Source organism: Sturnira hondurensis, unplaced genomic scaffold (genome assembly GCF_014824575.4).
Source record: "Sturnira hondurensis isolate 20B ecotype Veracruz unplaced genomic scaffold, ASM1482457v3 Scaffold0022215, whole genome shotgun sequence".
NCBI lineage: Eukaryota > Metazoa > Chordata > Mammalia > Chiroptera > Phyllostomidae > Sturnira > Sturnira hondurensis.
Window position 1 is genome coordinate 11,968,402 of NW_028094846.1, and position 19,857 is coordinate 11,988,258.

At 45.9% G+C, this 19,857-nt stretch overlaps 2 protein-coding genes across 4 annotated transcripts in view; one reads left to right on the forward strand and one right to left on the reverse strand.

Annotated features, from left to right (window-relative positions):
• Window positions 1–7,006: 7,006 nt before the first annotated feature.
• On the reverse strand, window positions 7,007–15,543 carry ARPC5 (actin related protein 2/3 complex subunit 5). The gene is made up of 4 exons (XM_037035036.1): window positions 15,182–15,543; window positions 12,604–12,676; window positions 10,787–10,963; window positions 7,007–8,366 (listed from the first exon to the last, which is right to left on the reverse strand). The coding sequence occupies exons 1-4, from the start codon at window positions 15,322–15,324 to the stop codon at window positions 8,304–8,306; spliced, it is 456 nt and encodes a 151-aa protein (XP_036890931.1). The 5' UTR covers window positions 15,325–15,543; the 3' UTR covers window positions 7,007–8,303.
• Window positions 15,544–15,744: 201 nt separating this feature from the next.
• The window catches only part of RGL1 (ral guanine nucleotide dissociation stimulator like 1), a 221,882-nt gene continuing 217,769 nt past the window's right edge, over window positions 15,745–19,857 (forward strand). For 2 of the 3 annotated variants that reach the window (XM_037035324.1, XM_037035328.1), the window contains exon 1: window positions 15,746–16,168. The gene's annotated coding sequence lies outside the window, so the exon portion shown is untranslated. Of the gene's footprint in view, window positions 16,169–19,857 lie in introns of all 3 variants that reach the window. The other variant, XM_037035325.1, reaches the window with a different exon arrangement.

A 19,857-nucleotide genomic window follows, 5' to 3' on the forward strand; every position in this document is an offset into this window, starting at 1 on the left:
GCAGTCTCCTCTCCTTGAATAGGGGCGAGACCAGCTGCCTTCCCCCTGATGAAAAAAAAAAACACAGCAAATAAAATAAAGAAAAAACTCAATAATAACCAAAAGAAAACAAAAGAAAAATTCAAACAAAAAAAATTGAGCTAAAAAAGCCCAGAAGAAAATAACAGAGAGAATACATCAGAGGTGATGGGATGGCACTTCCCAGACGAGGGGACAAAGGCTGTGAGTTCCATCTTGGGAGCGCTCTCTCCCTGGCTTACTTGGAGGACATCAGCGGTCATATATGAGCTCTGCTGTCAAGAGGCCCACGTGGCCGAGGACGGCCTCTGACAACAGCCAGTGAGAAACAGAGGTCGTGGTCGTGGCACCTATGCGAAAACTGACCCTGCCTTTCTGGGACCTCCAGGAGAGTGTGGCTCTCAGGCCCGCACTCGGATCGAAGCCTTTGGAGAGACCCTGAGCCAGTGGACCCAGGAGCTGTAGACAAGGCAGGAGCTGCGATTCTGTGGCCTAACATTTAAAGTCACATACAATGGCCCCACACTGACTCACCCAAAGCATACTCCAGTCCTCTTAGCTCCGTTCGTGGTGAGTGCCCTATAAAGGCAGACCATTTTTAAACTCTATTGTATTTTCCTTGTGTCTTTTCTACATCTAGATACACAAATGTTTGTCATTGTGTTCCAGCTGCCTGCAGCACTCAGTACAGTAGCGTGCTGTACAGGTGTGTTGCCTAGGAACAAGAGGCTAGGCCATACAGCCGAGGTGTGTAGTGGGTATATCACCCAGGTTTGTGTAAGCGCACCCTAGGCTTCTCACACAGTGAGGAAATCTCTTAACGATGCATTTCTCAGAATGCATTTCCATCGTTAGGTGACACCTGACTGTGTATGAGATACACATTCATTGTTTTGTGTAATAAGAATCCCCTATTTCTGAAAACTTTTCTTTCTTTATATTCCATCCGCTGGGCTACAATGCAAGTTTCCATATGAGTAAAGCGCGGTGCACAGTTGATTGATCCAGAGGCTGGGTCTAAACTCGAGCTGAGCCCATCAGACTGCTTCTCTGGGACTTTGGACGTGAAACTGAGAAAGCGTAGTCGGTCTGGCTCTGGGGCCTGAACATGAAAACTGAGGGGCCTCCTGGGGGACATGTTTTTTCCTGTGACTGATGAAGGAGAGTAAGCTGACTCAGAAGAAAAACAAGAATAGAGCAGGCCTGTAGAGAAATGTAGGTATGATTTTTGGGGGGTTGGCACTTGAAGTTAAGCAGAGCTTTAGTTAATATTATGTGGAACAGTATCAGGGAGCCCCATTTACACTGATTCCCTATGAGTAGCCCCCCTTAGAACACGACAGCATGGCGTGAGGTCTCCTGGAGTCGTGCTATGAGTCAGCCCTACTTTTAGTTGGGAATGGGCTGTAGATAAAGGCTGGGGTCAACTAACTCAGGAATTGAATACAATTGGCCCTGGCTGGTGTGACTCAATGAATTGAGTGCCAGCCTATGAACTGAAGGGTTGCCAGTTCGATTCCCAGTCAGGGCACATGCCTGGGTTGCGGGCCAGGTCCCTGGTAGGGGGAATGTGAGGGGCAACCGTACATTGATGTCTCTCTCCCTCTTTCTCCTTCCCTTCCCCTCTCTCTAAAAATAAATAAAATCTTTAAAATATATATAATTGACCAGCACATGTGCTATAATTTCATCCCTCTAACATCCATGGCAGACATGGTCACTGTGGCCTGCCTGGCTGCTGGCCCCACGGTGGCCTACTCAGAGCAGAGTGGGACAGTGCTTCCAGCACTGCAGAGTCACCACCGAGCGCAGTGTGCCTTTCTCGGATGCTTCCTGGCCCAACATCTGTGGCATGTCCTTCGTAAGTGGCTGTGTCTCTGCAGCAGATGGCTTCCCTCTGGGCAGAATAAACATGGGGTATCATTTCCTCTGGGTAGAATAAACGTGGAGTTAAAAAAAAAAAACTTTCACTTTTTATCTCAGGACCCAGAAAACTTGGAACCAGTGCTCAATTGCTCAGTGGTAGGTACTGTGGTATCACTTAATTGACTTGATTTAATACCAATAACGAACAGGATTCCAGAATGCTAATTGTGTGATTTCTGCTATTGTGCTCTTTCATTACCTGGCAAACTCCTATGTAGCCTTCAAAACCCAGTGAGGTGGGTTTTGCAGCTTTTCCTTAACATTCAGCCTTGGAGAGGTAATTACTCCCCGTGGGATAGGCTGACTACTCCTTCCTCTATTATAACCTGTTCCCTGCAGAACATCAGTAGTTGCTTGTGTATCTGTTCCTTAGAATCTAGGTCCTGAAAGATAAGAATTGTATCTTACATACTCTAAGCAGCCCCTGGCATGTAGATATTTGATGGAATTACAGTGAAACTGTACCTTAACATATAAAACATTGTGGGTAGTTTGGGCTATATAGCTTAAGAAAAATACCCTCAAGTTCTGGGAAAGGTCAGTTAGGAGCTGTGTGGGACTTTTGCATGAGGGCAAACCAGTCATGACTTGAACCTCAACTGCTATGAACAGATTAATAAACTCAATTCTAGAAGATAAAATAACTTTGTAAATGCTAAAAGCTATCATTAAGTCAAAAGGCAAAGTGTGAGAAAATAGTTGACATTTCCATTACAAACAAAAGACTTAACAACCCTGTGATAAAAGGAGCCTCTATAAATCTGTAAGTAAAAGACTGTCCAATGGGTGACTCATTATTATGTGTCAACTGTTCAAGGGACTGTGGAGAATGAGTACGACACAGGGACTGTGACTTCAGGAAGGCTGTATATAGTATATAGCAGAGGGGCGGAGAGGGTATGTCCCAGAGAGTGTCAACTAGATGCTGGGCTGAGAAATACGGGAGTCTTGGCGCGCTGGACTGTGAAATTCAGGTGTCACGTACTATTCAATTTGTGTTATATAGCTTTAGAGAACTGCCACAAAGAGAGGTAAGTCGTGTAAACGAAGACAATTTATGTGTATAATTTTTAAACATCCAAGTAATACAGTGGTGAAGGATAACAGAAATGTAACCGTGAACAGCGTCCCCTGGCTTGCGGTGGCTCGTCCACGTGGGGAAGTAGCGCCACCTTGAGGTGGCTGACACGCTGCGCTTCTGTGCGCCCCGGGCTTCTGTACCTGATGAGTACAAAGGGCACCTGAAGTTTCCCACACAGAACGGTTCGGCCCTGGGGTTTACACATGTTCTCTATCACTCCCACATTAGCCGTGTCGGGCTGAGGGGGAGAGAGGATGGGGGAAAGGCCCCTGCAGGACTGCGAACAGAAGGAGCCTTGTTTTAGACCACCCCTTCCTAAACTCTGTATGGCCTATTAGATTTGTTTTTATGGGGTCCATCACCCCGTTCCTAACCACGCTGGCACTCTCTAGCACTGTCTGTCAGTAAGGGGAAATGATTTGTGAATCTAAAGGGAAAAATCAGGTATGTGAAAATGTGTCTTAGATTTTGGGTTATTTGCTCAATCGCGAAGCAGAGCAATCTATAAAAGTAAAAGCATCTTCTCAGTTTAGAAATAAGCCATCCACGCATTAATCCAGTCCACTAGAGGTTCTTGTTGGGAGGGCATTACCTAAAAGAACCTGCCTGAGCACCACCAGCATAGTTGCTATATTATTTTATTATTTTATTTCATTTTTAGAGAGGGGAAGAGAGGGAGATACAGAGGGAGAGAAACATCAGTGTGTGGTTGCCTCTCATGCACCCCTTGTTGGGGACCTGGCCCACAACCCTGGCATGGGCCCTGACTGGGAATCAAACCAGTGATCTTTTGGTTCGCAGGCCGGCGCTCAATCCACTGAGCCACACCAGCCAGGGCACCACTTGCATATTTAATTAGTAGGTATGTATTTAATTAATAGGAATGACTCTGAGTGCCTCGGCAGGAGGAGTAGAGAGAAAACGAGGGCAGTCAGGGAGCAGATGCAGGGACTGATGAGAGAGAAAAAGAAATTAGAGAAGAAATGAATTAGGGAAGGGGAAGAATGCAAGGCAAAACAAAATAAAATGTGGGAAAGGTAGAGGTGGACAACAGCAGGTTCGAACCTGCCCGAACCCATGCAAGCCTGCCACAGGCCGGCTGATGCAGGGCACTGCCACATACTAAGAACACAAATGTGTTGTCGGGTTGGTGCCTGGTGGACGGTGTGTTGGGTCCTCATCTACACATGGTGTATAATTTTGAACCCAATTTCTCCAAGCCCACATTTATCTCGGGGATCCTGCCTTTCTCAGGATTTCTCCTGCAAAAACCGGCTTTGCAACCGGCACGCGAGGGCACTCCAGAAGGGTGGACAGAGGCGGAAGCTTCCGACCCGAGGTGCCCCTACAACGGAGCCCCTGACCATGGCATTGAAGGAGGCCCAAGAGAGGCTCAGGGACCAATGAAGCAAACGGTTTTTAGTTATGGCCAAAAACCTATTCGACTTGGCTAATGAAATGAGAGGTGGCAGTTCCGGTTTTTGCCAAATGGAATTATGATGAAACTAAATAAAATAGAAATTTGAGTGAAAATACGCCGTCATGAGAAAATGAAAAACAGGGACACTATTAAAAATACTGCGTAAAGAGCAAGATACGAGAGAAACTGCCCTTGGTCACTTTTCTCTGTCCCAGTGGAGCTGTGAATGTTATGGGTATTGACCTCTGACCTCATCGCTTTAAAAATCATCAAAAGGCAGGCAAAACTCACCGTGAAAAAATCACTATGCTGAGTATGTCTCTCGGGTCGTAAGCATCTCTCCAAATCTCCTCTGACTTCTACACCTGTCAATGTTTGCCTCTCTGAAGGACTCCTGAGTGGATTTTACCTCTCAGCAGTCCTCTGCAAATATTAAAGTTGGAGATTTCTAGAGAAAGCCCCAATCCTCATTTGTCCTGGAAAATATCTCTGATCCCCAAGCACTGAACTTGAGAAGGAAGCGTGATCCAGCCTTGGAGTCAGGCCGGTGTGAGATGAAGTTCTGCTTCTGAGCCCTACAGGCCGTGTGGTCTCACGCCTATTCCCTGAGCTTCAGTTCTGAAGGTAAAACAGGCGATGGGACGGACCCCGTCCTTGGTAAGGGTGGCTTTTGTGTTTTCGCGCACCTACTCACACTCGGAATCTTGCTTTAGAAATGAAAGGCCATATTACAACCACCACACGCTGGGGAGCTGACTTTGGCTTCCTGCTATTTGTGTTATATTTCATAAATCTGTGTAACTCTGGGCCAGGAGGCAGGGCTACTGATGTCTCAGTGTGAACGAACGGCTTTTCGAACAAACCCTAAACATAACTGCCATTTTAATAAATCAAAAATACTTAAAGGATAAATCACCCCTCCCTTTTTGTAAGGTTCTTGATTATGAAAGTCAATGCTTTCCTTCTTCTAAAATGAAGTTCCCATTCTTTCATTGCTTTAAAAGGGTGCGATGAAGTGACCATCATCTGTTTCAGCTAACAGTATCATTCTCGATAATCTTGCAACTTGCGCAAACCTCCCACACTTTGTCAAAGCCTCGTCTTCTCAATAACTTGCACTGCCTAGACCTTCACGTTAAAAACACTGAAGCCACAGGAACAGGGACAATGGGCTTCAACTTGCTCTTCTTTCTGCTCCGTTCACGTCCGCTGCGCCTCCGTCCGAGCCTGCCCCACCAGGCCCGGTGCAGACTGACTGACCTGTCCCTTTGCTCTCGTCCACCCTGACTTCACGGCCCCCGACGCTACCTGCACTTGCCGTCACACACTGAAGTGTATGACATTGACTTTGACGTGCTTTCATAGTCCTCCTCACTTAGGCTGAGAGCAACTCGTGAGCAAGCAGATGTCGCTCACCCTTTATGTATGTGCACCGCGATCCCAGGGAACACGCACAGCGAGGGCTTAACCAAGAAGTATTTCCTAGTTCATACCATCTGCAGATTTGATTTCACAGTGTGTTACTGGATTTCCTTATCCTCATACTCCCTATTAAGTGTGACTGTTAGTGAAACCGTGCTGTTACCTAATGACCAAAAAGGGGTGTATATGCCATGTCCCCCCTTTAAAAAGTGGCAAAAACCACACACAATGGACTGAACTGAATCAATAAAACCAGAGATTCAGGCAGAGGGAACGGCAGGTGGAGAACCACTTTTGGGCTGAAAGAGCTCTTTGGCGTTTGCCTCTTTTTTCCCCCCACAATCCATCCTGACTGTCCCCCTCTTTCCGCCAGGACAGACTCCTGTCACGGCTGGTGTAACCCGGGCGGACGTTGAGCAAGATGCAACCGCCAGCCAGCTGGTTCCAGCTGTAACCCACTCGGATTCAGTCCCCTGCGGCACTCACTGTTAACTGTTTTTACTACCTCCCCTGAGTAAAGCTGACCAGCAGATTTTGTGTACACCCATTTTTGTGACTGTAAAATGTAAAACTCCAGAATTTTCCCCAACACTACAGTCTTGAAAGTGTTGTTAAGGAGGATCTTACGAAGAAGCATTGCAGTATCAGTTTGTGAGTGGTTGTGCTGTAACTGCCTAACACCTACTGCTTAGTGTATCTTCGCTCAGCGCCCTCTGCGCTGCCTATAGGGTTCCCAAGCTTTAGAGCACGGATCAGGCGCAGTGGGAGAGTACACAGGCTCCCGAGAGCCGGTGAGAAGTACATCTGTGGTGTCAGGAAGAGTTTAGAAGCTGGAAATTGAGTGGCTGTCGCTGCTATAGGCTACTCTGCACATTCTGGTCTAGGTCTCTGGGCAGTGACAAGGGGGGTGTTCGTTCGGCTGGCACCAGGAACACGATGGAATCGCTGCCAAGAGCTCTGACGTCACTCATGAGTCTCCCCTCTTCTTTACTGCCAGATGTCTGAATAAGGTGGTTTTACCCACCTGCTGCACCCAACGAGCTCTGGTCAAAGAGTACGGTAACCTGGCGGTGAAAGAGGAAATCTTTTCTCTTCAATAACTATACATTCAGTGAGCACTACAGTAAGAGTTAGAAAAATCAACTATTCAACACTGATGTTTTATTTTTGGAACTGTATCACTTTTACAAAACAAAAGGCAGGTATCAAAAACAGCCAAGAGTTTGTAGAATTTCTGCACCAGTTTTCGCGTGCGTCGGTGATTGTGAAACTGGTGATCCACGTGGGTCCTCCACACCAGCTGCTCTCCCTCCCGGGCACACACCCTCGGGGGTCTGTTCTGGAGCCACTGAAGAGCGGCTCGGGGAGCACCGGCCACTTTTCTGAGAGCCGATTTGGTGTGTCCAAAACAAAGTAAACACTTTCTGCTGTGTGGCATTTTCTTCTCTTAAAAAACACTGAGCTAAAATACAGGATGTGTGTTTGGGTCTGAACCAAATCTTCTGAGATCCCAATGGCCCTGAAGGACACCGAAGACACTTACAGGGCGTGTCAGATGGCCCGCAACGCCTGACGCAGCCCCTTTGATTCCAAGGAAAAGAGCGTCTCATCCCGAGGCCGCCCAGAGACTGAACTCCAGCCCAGTGTCCATGCCCTTCCTGAAGTGGAGTAGCTTCCCAAACAGGGCCACACCATGGGGACACAAGCTTTATGCTCACACCCAACAGGCTCTGGTATCTAAGAGATACATTTGTGCAGAGCAAGACTCCTTGCTTTGGACCCTGGTAACCACAAAGAAATTGAGAGGCCATGATCGGGGGACGTCGAGAGGAAGCAGAGGACTTGACCGGAGGTGAGCAGGGACGCAGCTGGGACCTGGCAGTGGTCTTCGCCTGCCACTTGTTCCAGAGACACATTCTGCTTAAATAAGGGAAGTAAGGTCCAGTTTTGCAATGTTAAGAACTAACTGCCAGGCTCTCGAACATATTTTTCATAAGAATCATTTCCTGGCTAGCAATGAGTTAGGAAATTGGCATCAAATTCTCATTGAATTTATCACTATTAGTCAAAAACAAAAACCAAAACACACAAAAAAAACCCCCACAGAAAAATGAAAAAACCACCAGCTGACAGGGGTTAAAAATTGCACAATTAAACCTGAATGTGAATTAGGCTATATACACACTGGTATACATATCACTGAAACAGCTTCGAGAGCACGAAGCACGCCTGCTGAAAAATTCCCTCTATAGCATCCCAATTTTCAGGGAAGGAAAACGGACATGGAATTTTCTTCTTTACAGATATGAAAGAGGAAGCGAGAAGGCAAAGCTGAGAGGAACACAGGCTGCCCAAAGGGCCGCGGTGGCATTTGGTTGTTTTGGTCTTTGTACCAGCAACTCCCACACCCGCAGGAGATGTCCAGTTCCTGCTGGACTACACGGTTTTCCGGGCGGTCAGCACGCGAACAATGGACCCCACTCCTCCCGCGGCGAGCGCCTGGAAACAGACCAAATGCAAGTGTTGATGGGATTGTAAAGAACCAATTCTCATACCAACGAAAACATTTTCTTAAGGTTGTGTGCACTTACTGATTTTTGAACTATTTTTCATAAATATTTCTAAACACCTCTTAGGCACCAGGCACTGTTCTTGGCACTGGGGAAGAGTCATAAACCAAACCTTTGGAGTTCCTGACCGTGCACTTACCTCCCGGTGAGACACGAATACCTTATAGTACGCTGTTCTAAAGGACCTGGGGCCTAACGCTCTTGCCTTGAACAGGTGCTCAAATACACGTTCAGGGCGCGGATTCTGCTCTTACTCTCCACACTGTCTGGCAGAAGCCCAACCTGGGAAAAACCAACCTAAGTCCTATTGAGTCAGCTGGTCTTTGTCAGCTTTTTTCCTCCCAAGCGAAACATTATTATTGAATAGCTAAGACCTTCAGGACCTTCAGTTTACTGTGAAAAACTGGGAGTCACGATTAAGTAGAAATTTGAAGCTATAATTACTGTGTTCACGGAACACTTACTGAACACCTCTGTACGCTGGGTGTCGATGCAAGAGTACGTGCAGCACCATCTGGTGCACCAGGGAGCCACACACACACACACCAACCACTATACCACACCACACCGCCCTGTAGGAAGTATCAGGGCTGTGCTCTAGGGGCTACAAAAGCACCGAGGAAGGCACGTACCTAGCTTGAGGGTAGAGAGAAATGTGGAATGGTCAGGTAAGGCTCCCTGGAGAAAATGATACGTTAAATGGGTGAGCAGGGGACAGACTGACATAAGAGGGAGAGGAGGCACTCGGGTAGCGAGGTCATGAGCAAGGTGCAGAAGCGTGAAGCATTACGGCGCGTTCTGGGAAAAGGCGGGTCAGGCTGGAGCAGGAGGAGGAGAACGACACAGAACGTGAGGCTGGCCCTGCGGAGCTGGACGTCATGCTTCAGGGGACGGACAGGGTGGATCTGGGTTCTCAGGGGCATTCTGGCGACTGGGCAGAGACCAGACGCGAGGGAGGTGCAGCCAGCAGCTGGGGGGCCAGTTTGGGAAGCCACACGACAGACTGGGAAAGGTGCTGCCCCCCGTGGCGCTGAAGATGGATCTGGGTGGACGACTGAGAAGCACTTAGGAGGTAAGACGGCGAAGAACGGGCGACTGATGTCAGACAGAAATGAAGACGAGGTATGTGCCTCGATCGCCCCACCACCAGGAACAGTATCAGCTCTCCCTCGGGGTGTTTGCCGGGATCCTGAGCTAGGCTGCAACTGGGTCACTTAGGTTCTAACGCTGGCTCTTCTTCTGTAAACCGAGGAGGATGAAGAGGTCTGTACACCCCAGAGAGCTGCTGTAAGGATTCACTGAAACCCAACAGCGCAGGGCCCCGCAAACAGAGAGTGTTTCACGAGCAGGATGGCCGCAGAAACCCTCCCCCGAACTGGCACGCAGAGCGGCAGGGAACTGGTCACAATTACGTCGCAACAACCAGTAGAAACTGGGGGGAACTGGGAGTTACGGTGACCCTGCCCCTAAATACCAGCACTTTTGTTTGATAGTGTGTAAGGGATAACGTGGCCTGACGGAGGCTAAATAGGGTGTTTATCTTAGATGTGTGTGCTTTCACGCAGATGCACAGACAATAACTTCCGAAAAATTGAGTTTTGGGAATTGTAAGATGTCAGAAAATATACCTTTAACACAGAGCGGGCCACTTTGAGCCATTCTTACATGTTCATTCTTAAAATTCAGTGGCACTCATTATATTCACAAGACGGTACACATATCACCACCATTTCCAATCAGCCTAAACAGAAACTTGGTGCTATCAGGAATTAACTCTTTATTCTTCCTCTCCCCACCCCCCGGTATAACCTACATTCTGTCTTTATAAATTTGCTTATCCTAAATATTTCATATAAGTGGAATCACACCGTATTTGTCTCATTGTATTTGGCTTATTTGACTTTGCATAATGTTTTCAGATGCATTCATGCTGTAGCAAGTATGAGAACTCCCTTTTGGGAATGAAACAATTTCCACTGTGTTCCACTGTACGGAGGTACCGCATTTCGTTCATCTGTTCATCTGTTCATCTGTCTACGGGCACCTGGGCTGTTTTTACCTTTGGCCATTGTTAAAGAATTCTTGATCTCTATTATTTCTTTTCTTCTCAAAGATTGGATCTAGTTCGAAGTTCAAGATTACGTTTATGAAACCATAATCATTACATAAAAATGCTGCCAATCAGACTCTCAAGACCAAGGCTCGTAAGCATAGTCGAAACTTTCGTTTTCATGCATGTATTTGTAATAACGAAGATATCAGCCGAGAAGTCAAACCCACCGGGGAGCGGCGTTGGCCCCGCCCCTCCCCACGCGGAGGCCCGGCCGCAGCCCCGCGGACCGCGCTCACCTTCTCGTGCCACTGCAGCAGCACGGCGCTGCTGTTGTCGGAGGGGCTCTCGAAGCCTTTGTAGATGTACTTCATCAGGAGGTCCACGCCGTTCTTGTCCAAGGACTGCACTGCCTTTTCAATGTCGTTGGCTTTAAAGGAGATGAGCACCTTCAACACGATGCTGCCTGCCCGGTCCTGTGGGTAAACAAATGACAGAACATTTAGACCGTGTGTGTGGGTGGGGGGGGGTTGAGTTGCAAAGGCCACAATGACAAGGAGTAAAGACCCAAAGGACATGAAAGAGGAGACCTTGGGGACACCGAGGAAAGTATTCCAGAGAGAGGAAGGAGCGAGTGCTGTTTGTGTGTTAAGGGCGGGCACACGGACCCAAGGAGTTCCGGGGGGAAGAGCCAGACAGACGGTGGGAGCGTGGGAGCCCCGCAGGCTGCTGTGGGGACTTCGGCCTCACGACGTTGGAAGGTTTTGACAAGAACAGTGACATAACCTGCTTTACATCTGAGCAGGATCACGTGGCTGCACGTTGAGGGTTGGTGGGGCTGGGGGGGTGGTGGTGCCGGGGACAAGGAAGAAGCGGGGAGAGCGGTTAGGAAGTTACTGCGATGCCATAGGCTGGATTTGGCTATCACGGTAGCAGAGGAGGTGGACAAGAGTGGACAGGTTCTCGACATATTTGAAGGTAGAGCAGAAGGATTTGCTTAGAGACAGATGTGATCATTTACCAATTTATTAAATCCAGATTTTAAAAACTGGTCTTTGAACTATCCTTCTAAAATAACTTAATAAAACTTAAAGTTTCATGTCTATAGTCAAGAGACTATGGGATGTAAGATACAGTGACCTTCATTTATAATGATCTTTTTTTTTGATAAAACACTATTCCAAGAGTAAAGTTATTTTTTACTCATTAAGCCAAGCAAAGAGAACACTAAGTTTACCCTTTCAATAATTCATTTCTCCTTCTACTCAAGACAAAGTAATACTTCCGGCATAAATACTGGTCAGGATCTTACAGAATGTTTCTACCTCCCACCGTTACCTTCAGTCTGAACATTATGCCATGACCAATTTAGAAGGCGTCCTCCCCTCCAGAGCTAAACGGCCCCCCTCCTCTGTGGCTAAAAACCACTCATACAAAAGCAGAAGGTGATACAATGGAAATGCCTCATGACTTTTAAAAACCAAGAAATGTTTCCCCTTATAAAATTATATAGCCTAGATAATGACTGTGCACTTACCCCAGTTATTACTACTATTCAACTAAGGTGATCCCCCGGGGCTCCGAGGATGTAGGAATAGCGATGGAGAGTGGGGCCAATGCCCTAGGCTTCTTTTTAAACAAGAAAATACCGAAGTAAATTGGCTTTTTGAAATGAGTGAAGAGCTGTTCCGGGGAGGTAACTCACACAGCTTTCAGAGGGCGGTGCGGCAACACCACACGATTCAGAAGCCTTAAAAAAGTGCATTCCCAAATCCAGGGGTTCACTTCTAGGGATTTATGCAAAGGAAATAATTTGCCCAAAGTGGTTCACTTCAGTACTGTTTATGACAAAAGGAGATTAGTTTATCAACGAACTGCAGCGTATCTATGTGCAGCCATTAAAAAAAGATGTTATAGAAATAAACTTTTGGCCAAAGAAGGATGTTCATGTACACTGCTCTACCCCTGAAAAAGCAGGTCATAAAATTCTTTATTAGAAACACAACACTCATAGAACAGCAAACAGTTCAAAGACTTGCTGGGTGGGCGGCACCACAGAGGGTTTGGGTGAGAACGCTGGGGCGTCAGCAGAGGTCAGTGATTGGCTGGGACTCACCTTCACCGCCTGACTCTTGGTGTTGATTGGGGGGTTTTTCAGCGCCGCCTGCAGCGCCGCGGTCATGTTTCCTGTGATGGAGGTTAAGGGGGAAGCAGCAAAGGGCAGCCCTCGGGAAAGCACTGCAACTACCAGGAACCACTGGTTCTTAAGACTTCGCTTTATGCACAGAAAGAAATGTCACTATGGCACTGTGTTCAGTATTGGAAAATTCAACATGTTGGTTTCAAGTACGTCAATCAAACATAAAATACTGAACACAAAAAAGAACGTTCTACTATTACTTCTTTAAGAGTAAAGAGCCCTGACTGGTGTAGCTCAGTGGATTGAGCGCGGGCCTGTGAGACAAGTGACCGGGGTTCGATTCCCACTCAGGGCACATGCCTGGGTTACAGGCCAGTTGCCAGCACAGATGCACGAGAGGCAACCATACATTGATATATCTCTCCCTCTCTCCTTCCCTTCCCCTCTAAAGATGAATAAATAAAATCTTTTAAAAAAAAAGGATAAAGACCATTTCCTCCTTGGTTCTAATTATCAAATGAACACCTTGCGAAAGTGAAACACATATGAAAACATTATTAATAGATGTTTATTAAAAATCCGCTAAAATATGTACAAGAATTATTACGACCCTAAATGAAAGAGCCTACCCTCAACCAAAGCATGTCTTTTTACATGATTCTAACTGGAAAAATAAAAGATCAAACTTTTGCTACAATTATATTCTACATGAAATGCTAACAGGAAATGCTGGTCGATTACTAATCTAAATGCCACACAGCACATTAGTAACCTCTCAATATGATGAAAAGAGGCATAAAACAGGTGAGTCAATGACCCTTAGGGGACAACTTAACTGTCCGTTTTGGGTATTTTCTCTTGTACTTCATAAAGATTATTCAAACTGTCTTAGGCCATACCTATTCAATTTAGTTTCCCTTTGAAAGCACCAGTGGGTTGGCACGTATGAAACACGGAAGGCCAATCAGACGGTCAGAACGTACAGCCATTCCCCTAAAAGGAAAACCACACACACAGCTCACTTGTTCCTCCATCTGTAGGGAGGAACTAGCGCCTGTCTTTTCTGCTTGTAACCAGAGCAGAAGAGACAGCATCTCCATGAGCAGATCCTCCCTATGGGTACAGCAGCGCCACTGAAGAGCCATCTCGTGTCATCTAAAATAAGTTAGTTTCACGAACATCATTCCTCCATCACAAAGAGTGTTTTTGGACAGAATAATGTTCACCACGTATTTCCTGAAGAAAAACAACCTATGGTTGGTGGTAAGCTGTTACTTTCAGGGTTTAATAAACTTCTAGAGAAGCAGGCCTTTTGTACACTGGCTCCTTTTTAAGATCCCAAACATTTAAGTACTTAAATAACTCAAAAGAGCAACAGCAGACTGAAAGTTGTGGAAATCAAAGAAACATCTGTATGTTGATAAATGTTTAAGGGTGTATTTTAGGTGCCTTTAAGACAGAAAATAGCTCCTACCAAATATTGTCACTCATCTATTTCCCCATTATAATTTAATAGGACATTGATAAGGAGAGTCTACAAAGCCTTCCTTATGAATACACTCAAGAATAATTAGAAACGAGTGGATTCAGTAATTGAGAATCTAAACTACAGCTTTGGTTCTTGCAACATGTACATTTTTCTAAAAAAGACCTGATGCAAATGTTCAGTTATGAATATTCAAGTATGCAGAAACCAAACCCAGGAACTGGCAGCCGCATTTTATCTAAAATGGTAATGATTTCAGACTCATAAAAATGGTTCTGCTCTGTACAAATGGCTACTCTTTTTCTATTTTATTCTTTGGGGTTTATCTAAGTATTTCCAGGGACTCTCCACCCGCACTGTCTTCTTTCTATCCGCTTTCGCTCAGCAGGTAAAGCCTCCAAGCTTTCTTCTCGGAGTTTGGGTAGTTTTGTACTCGCGCCCTTCCTCTGGTTAACAAATTCCGTGCAACTGGTATTTAGTCAAAACATCTTAAAAAAAAAAAAGCCCCCAGGCTGAGAGAACAGAGCCTCAGGCAGCAAACCGCCTCGTTTCTCCCGGCAAAGAATAAATTGAGCTAAGGTTACCAGAACAAAACCATCACAACAAACACACAACCACTAAAGAAAGATGCCCACTCCTGCCCGACAGAAATTCCTGCTGAAGTGACCCCAGCAAACAGCGTTCCGGGAGGAAAACTTCAGCGCCCCATCAGTCCTGATCAGCCCAGGTACCTTCCCAGCGCCGCCTGGGAGCGGCCGGCAGAGCCAGGGTCCCGGAGGCAGGACTCCAGGCGCAACCTGAGGAATCGCGGGGCCTGGGAAGGTGCGCTGGCAGAGCTGGTACCCGAGGGCGGGCCCCTGGGGCCTCGGGGCGCCCCAGTGAGAATCAGAGAGCCCTGTCACCTCGGAATGGGGGACCCCAAATACACAGGTTGAAGCCGCCGGCTCCCGCGGACAGTTCCGCGCCAGTCCCCCGGGAGGGGCCCGCCCCCTCACACCCTGCAGGCGCGGGGTCCGGGGGCAGGGCCGGGTCTGGCGGGGTGGGGACGTAGGGGGAATGCAAGGATATTGCCGCAGGCAGGAGTCCACCTCGCCCTCGTCGGGCCCGGCCTGCCCGTCGCCCCCATCTTCCTCGTCCACGAACTTGTTCTCGTCGTACTCATCCACGTCCACCTTCCGGAACCGGGCCGACGACACCGTGTTCTTCGACATCCCCGATCCGGAGCGGTGGCAAAGGCCTCCTTTTGGTGCTGCCTCTGGCTCAGCGAGCACAGCCCAGCAGGAACCCGAGGCTTGGTGCCTTCACTTCCCTCTTCCGCTCTGGGGCGTCGCCGGCAGCCCCGGCTCGGGCGGTTCTGGGCCTGCGCGCTGGCCACAGTCCTTCCTCCTGAGGTTCTCGCAGTGTTCAAGCCTCCCACGCCGCCTTGGCACTCCCGGGGGAGCGCGCGCGAGGCGGGGAGCGCGCTGGACGCAGTGCGCAGGCGCGGGTCCTCTGCAGGAAAGGGGCGGGGCGGAGCGGAGGCGGGGGCGGGGCAGGGGAGGGCACAAAACGCTCTCTTGGGCAGCGGTGAAAGGCAATTGGTCGTCCGATTCAGCCACGTGACCCCTGGAGGTTTCCATAGAAACGCTTCTCTGCGGTCCAGTCTCGGGGGTCTTAGGTTGGCTGCGATGGACACTGGAGGCGGTTGGCCTTGGTTTTTGCTTTCACTGCCGCGGCCAACGACCTGTCATCCGGGTCCTGCGTAAGATCCCGCTGGGCCGGGCTTGCGTGTGCAGTGGGATGGACTGGTTGTCGGACCGAGTGCCCTGCAGTTGGCAGGAGTATGGGGCGGAGTGATGCACTGCCGAGCGCCGAGCGTCGTTCCACTTGTCGGAGACATTGCTTCGGTCGGCGTTCTGCTCGCCGCTGCGTGCCCGAGCCGGGAGCCCCTTTCCAGGGGTTGGAACGACGCAGCGCGGCCAGCGGGAGATCCCCAAGGACAGAATCGAAAGGTCGCATCTTATCTGTCAGTGCTGTGTGACAGCATCGCAACGGCCCCTGCAAAGCCTGAACTAGGTATCGTGTCCCGCGGGAGGGAGGGGGAGGTGTCTGGGTAGGGGCTGGGTCGGAGGGCAAAACTGGGGTGAACCTGTGGGATTTGGGGTGGGGTCATCGCTGACATTTTAACAAGTGGTTATTTGGGGCAAGAGTGCCAGAGAAGCTATGGGGCGAGTTAGGTTCTCCGCTGCTGAGAGGAAACAAAATGTGTGAGAATTAGTGGACACCAGACCCTTAAGATTGATATTGTGATTTAAGATTTATATGATCCCTCCAGGCCAGCTTTTTAATTTTATTTGATATCCCTATTTCTGAGAGCATAGCTCTTAGTGAAGAGGGAAGGGCACTAGAACGGAAGAAATGGTAGTTGTGCTGTGAGTATAACCCTGAAGTATAAATATTTTCAGGATAAAATGAACTTGCACATTTGGCTAGACACTTAGATGGCTTTATGTTTTCCTGACATCCGGTGGGGTCTGGTTTAATTGCACCTCTAGCAGGAGGCCGGCGGTTGCCCTGTGAAGTGTTCCAATTCGTGGTTTCCCGTGCTGTTATTGACAACGGCACTGGGCTTCTAATCAATAAATCCTGGTTCGAGTTTTGATTCTTCCCCTCAGTCTGTTTGGTTGAGGCACGCCACTCCAAATTCTGGATCTCAGGTTCCTCACTGCTAAAGTGGGGTTAATAATGTGTACTCGACAAGATTGTTCTGAGCGTTAGATACCGGGAAGTGTTTGGAAGCTATAAAATTCGACATAAATGTGCAATGCATGCTATCTGTACGTTGATTTTGGCACTAATCATATAAATTACTTCGTGCTATATTGTGTTTTTACCTTGTCCCCTGGAAGAGAAGGAAAGATTCCGGAGTGCGAGGCTGTCTTATATTTCTTTTGTATCTCCCTTTTGGGTCTGGAAGGTACTCAATACATTCAGGTACTCAATTATTCTTTGGTGAATGAATACAATGGGAAAGGTATGGCAGTTTGAGAAACACATTGAGAATAATGAAGCAGTAAAAAGAGGGAAAAAATATCAAAATCAAATATTTGTCGGACATATATGCATACACATATATGTATATATAACATACATGTGTGTATTATATATATATATGAGAGACAGAGATGAGAGGTGGAAACAGAGAGTGAGAGAGAACCTTCAGGAATGCATCTTTTTTGGTGGGGGAGGAAGAAGCAATGTGGCACTTTTCTTTTCCCGATTAAATTACCCGTCTAAAAGGTATATCATGTAGGCGATGAAGTGATTTTTCTTTAAATTAACATTTAAGTTATGAATAAACACACTGGTAAAAACTCCTCCAAGGGCTGTCTTAAGGCAGCAAAGGAAAATTTTCTACCTGTTGGTAGTCTTTGTTTTAAAAACTCTTATACCAAAGTATCAGATCATGACTATGGTGAATGGCATTATATAACTTAGACTAAAGCTTTTTAAATATTTTTTCAGTTTCCATTTTTTGCTAACTTTAGTAAGAACTAAACAATATACTTGTTTGGATGCTACAGAGGATTGTACATTTTGTTCTTCTAAATCAAGATTTTCTTTTGAAGGGAAACTTGAACATGAGAAGCACTGTTGAGAGCAAATGGAAACAAGGATTCAAGAAGAGCTAATACAGCCCTTCTCTTACATTTCTATTCTTTCGTATTCGGTCTCACTGAGGAATTCCATTATTGTCTCATTTCAGGACTGAGAGAGAATCCCTGAGTAGGAATCAACTTAAGGGAATAGTGAGGGAAATTTTAAAAAATCGAGCTGCTCAAGGGTATAATTGCTTTATGATTGCTCAGAATTTTGCTCTATGTGTTCAGTGTGTTATATACAATGAATTAATTCTCAGCCACAGAATGCACATTACATTCGAGGTGTAATAATGCCCCAAACATGCTTTCCAATGTGGTACTATTTATTGTCTTACAATAAGTACCTTGTACATAGTAGGTAACTCAATGTTTCTATTTAATGAAGTGATAACCTGACAAAATAATTTTGGGCTCATGTAGAGGCTGTATTCATGACATCCATAAAGACTGTATCTTTTAATGAACTCATTTATTACCTCTAGGGAAGGTGGTTTGACTGTAGGTGGTGGGCACACAGTGCAACACATAGAAACGTGTGCTTGAAACCCAGACGATCCTCTTAACCAGAGTCACTGCAATAAATTCGACAAAACACTTCCGTACGTGAAGAAACCTGTCCTTAATTATATTTTCATTGGAAAATACGCATCATTTCACTTTCTTGCAAATTACTCGTAGCTAATGTTAATCATGGTACTTCATTCATCTGAGGCAATATTATTCTCCCTATTTTAATTTTCCAAAGAAATGCTTATCCCTGAAATAAAGGATCCAGGAGGTTTTAAGACTTTTTATCCATTGTGCAAATAACCTGGTTTGATTCACTCCTACAGTACGACTGAGTCTGAATTTTCTGGAGGTTAATGCTGCATGATAGGGTAGCTTCTTATCATCTGTGGTAAAGCAAAGAGCAAGGGATCTTTTAGCTAGAAAGGGTTTTGGTAAAACTAGCCTGTAATAGGCTTTTCCTTTTGTATATTTTTAAACCAATACTCTACCTCCGGGGTGCCTCTTTTCCCCAGACTTGCCACTAAATACTTACAAACCAAGACCGTGAGTCCTGTAATGGGGTGGGGTTATTTTTTGAAATGGCAGTGAGCTCAGAATTATGGGTTATAAATATAAAATAAATTTCGGTTCTGGTCACGATGATTTAACTTCACTGTTCTCTAGGAACGTAATTACTACAATAGAAAAAGGTTTGTTAGCATGTTACCCATTAACTGGATTATGGTAAAATGTTTTTACTTAAAATCCAAATGAACTGCTACTGAGTTGAAATCACCACCTTGAAAACTTGTTTTTTTCTTTGTGATTAATTTTAGCCTTACGTAATTTTATGATCACACATTGAGGTAGAATAATAAGATCAACTATTTTGCAATAAGACCTTTATTTCTTTATGTATTAGTACTTCAAGGACTAAAAACTTCAATTTGTACTCTTGTCTCAGGAAAAAAATTTTAGTGCTAAGTGAAAGGATAAACCCTGTGTGTTAAACATTTCTGTGAATGGGACTATATTTCTATAATTTTTTACCTGCTTATGATAATATAGACAGAAGCTATGGATTCAAATATGTACTTAGTCCATATTCTTTTACATTACTGGGGTCTGTTATTAATGCTAATAGTTGGTTTAAGGTTACGTTTCTTGTCAGAGTATGCAAACAATTTTTGAGATGATAATTTACATCTTCTCCAATATTAATATCACATTTATTTTTCTTGTTGCATTAGCTAGGCTCTCAAAACACTGTTAAAAACTTGGGTGATAGTAACTTCTCTTCTTTGTCTCTATTTTAATGGAAATTTGATTGATATTTGATTAGTTTATTTTTTTCTATTGCTTTGCGATATTTAGGCATGATGGCTGAAATTATCAAATGCTTTTTGAGGGGGGAGCTAATGATAAAAATCGTGTAGTTTTTGATTCTTTAATTTATGAATGTAATGAATTATATTTATATATTTTTCTGCATTGAACCATTCTCACATTGCGAGAATAAACTCAATTTGGTTACTATTTTAATTGCTTGATAGATTTGATTAGTGTTTATTTTGCTTACGTGATTTCAGAACCTATAAGTTAGATTGGTTCATA